At 40.4% G+C, this 1965-nt stretch overlaps 1 protein-coding gene across 1 annotated transcript in view; it reads left to right on the top strand.

Annotated features, from left to right (window-relative positions):
• Positions 1 to 1965, top strand: part of LOC102310961 (ephrin type-B receptor 4b) — a gene marked incomplete in the record, with an annotated part of 40854 nt that overhangs the window by 16640 nt on the left and 22249 nt on the right. Inside the window, 2 exon segments of the mRNA XM_042215677.1 lie at positions 1 to 263; positions 390 to 552. Coding sequence (XP_042071611.1) covers positions 1 to 263; positions 390 to 552 — 426 coding nt within the window.

Raw genomic sequence — 1965 nt, 5'->3', positions numbered from 1 at the left:
GCCCGGCCTGGATGGAGAACCCTTACATCAAAGTGGCGACAGTCGCCGCCGACCACCTGATGCTGCGTGACGCCAGGGGCCGCCCTAATGTCAAGGTGCTGCGGCTGGAAGGACTGCGTAAGGCGGGGCTTTACCTGGCCTTCCAAAGCCAGAGCGCCTGCATGGCGTTGCTCTCCGTGCGTGTGTTCTACAGGAAGTGCCCGCCCCTGCGCCGCGCCTTCGCCTCTTTTCCTGAAACCGTCCCCCACTCGCTGGTGGAGCAGGTAACCATAGCAACAGTGGAGTCTAGCGTTCTTGTACATAACAAGCTCACCTTTGAGTTTAAAAATAAAAGCACTGTAACTGCAGCTTTTGTGTCTACAAGCTTTTATTTTGACATTCTGCTGCAGGCTCAGGGTGTGTGCGTGGAGAATGCTGTGACGCCGCCTGGCGAGCAGTCACAACCTCCCAGCATGCTTTGTGGTGAAGACGGGGAGTGGGTAGGACAGCCGACGTCCAGCTGCGCCTGTCGTCCTGGATACGAAGCAGGAGAGACCGACGTACGCTGCAGAGGTGAGAGTGCAGTCCATAAAACAAAAGACCTCCTGTTAGTTTTCAAAGTAAAAGCGTCGTCACTGAGATGGAACGAATGAATCCGGCACATTCGAAGGCCCGAGCCGAGACCTCGGGTTCACCGTCACGACTTGAACTCACTAACAGCTCCGACCATCACTTGTTTTACAAAGTAAAAGCTTCTCCTGCGCGCCGCTTCATTATCAGCACTTAAAATTCTTCGTGGTCAGAACTGCGAGTCCGAGTAAACAGAGAGGAGAAGCTGGAGGCGATTAGAGGGAGAGAGAGCGACGTGTTGACAGTGTGAGAGCGAGCAGAGCAGGGGCCCCAAAGTAAAGCAGGATAAAACTCAGCAGTAATCAGATTACTCTCAGTGTTACAGCTTTACTCAGTAAACACTTTAAATCTGAGGGAAATGGAAACATAAGAAAGTGTTTCTCTTTCCCACCATGAGCTCAGATCACAACGTTTGTTTACATATAACCAGATTATAACCAGATTACAGTCGTTGTCGTACGGCGTGTAAGAGGATTCCTGAAACGTATCAGTAAACAAGGATTACTGTTTCTGTAATCAGCACAGGCATCAGAGGAAGCCGTCACTTCCACAATAAGACCGCAATTGTTTGACAATAGACATCACACTGCTGCCAAACATTACATTTTGTAATGTTTTTATTTATGATTGTTATTAAAGTTATAATGAGAAGAAAACTGATCTTAAGATTAAAAAGAGTCAAAGATTTATAGACAAACAATCTGAAATAAAAAAGCTTTAATTGTTTATATTTTGGTATAACTGTACCTGACTGTCTGACTGTGATACAATATTATTATTATTATTATTATTATTATTATTATTAGTAATATTAGTCCTACAAATCTTATTAAAGTCAAAATAGTCACAATACAGAAGTTAAATCACTTAAATTACAAAAGGTTTTGAAGAAAAAAGTAAAATGGTGTTGATGGAGTTTACAATAAAGTTTGTTTAATATTGTAACAAAACAGACAAATCTGATGTGTGTGTTAATTGTTTCAGCAAATCAGCAGTTTTATTAAAACTTGCAACATGTTGAAAAATAACTCTGTCAACAGTTACAAATAAATGAATGTCTCAGGTCATCAAGGTGATTAAAAACAGCTGTTGTGTTTTTATACGAAATTCAACTGAATTTCTAAAACAATGAAAAGAAGGCCAAAATTGTATTTATTAACAAAATTAGTAGAAAGTGAGTTTTTAAAAGTGTAAACGTAATATTTTTATGAAAAACATCCAAAAAATGAAAGAAACTTCTGTTTTAAAGTTATAACGAGTCAAATGTTAAAGTCCTTTAATTAAGAAACATGTAGATTTAATTTAATGTTATAAAAACATTTGTTGCGTTTGAACTGAATATAATGAAAATAAGAT

The sequence above is a fragment of the Haplochromis burtoni genome, unplaced genomic scaffold, assembly GCF_018398535.1.
Source record: "Haplochromis burtoni strain Fernald_Lab_line unplaced genomic scaffold, NCSU_Asbu1 Contig_790, whole genome shotgun sequence".
Lineage (NCBI taxonomy): Eukaryota > Metazoa > Chordata > Actinopteri > Cichliformes > Cichlidae > Haplochromis > Haplochromis burtoni.
This window is presented reverse-complemented; position numbering and strand designations above follow the sequence as displayed.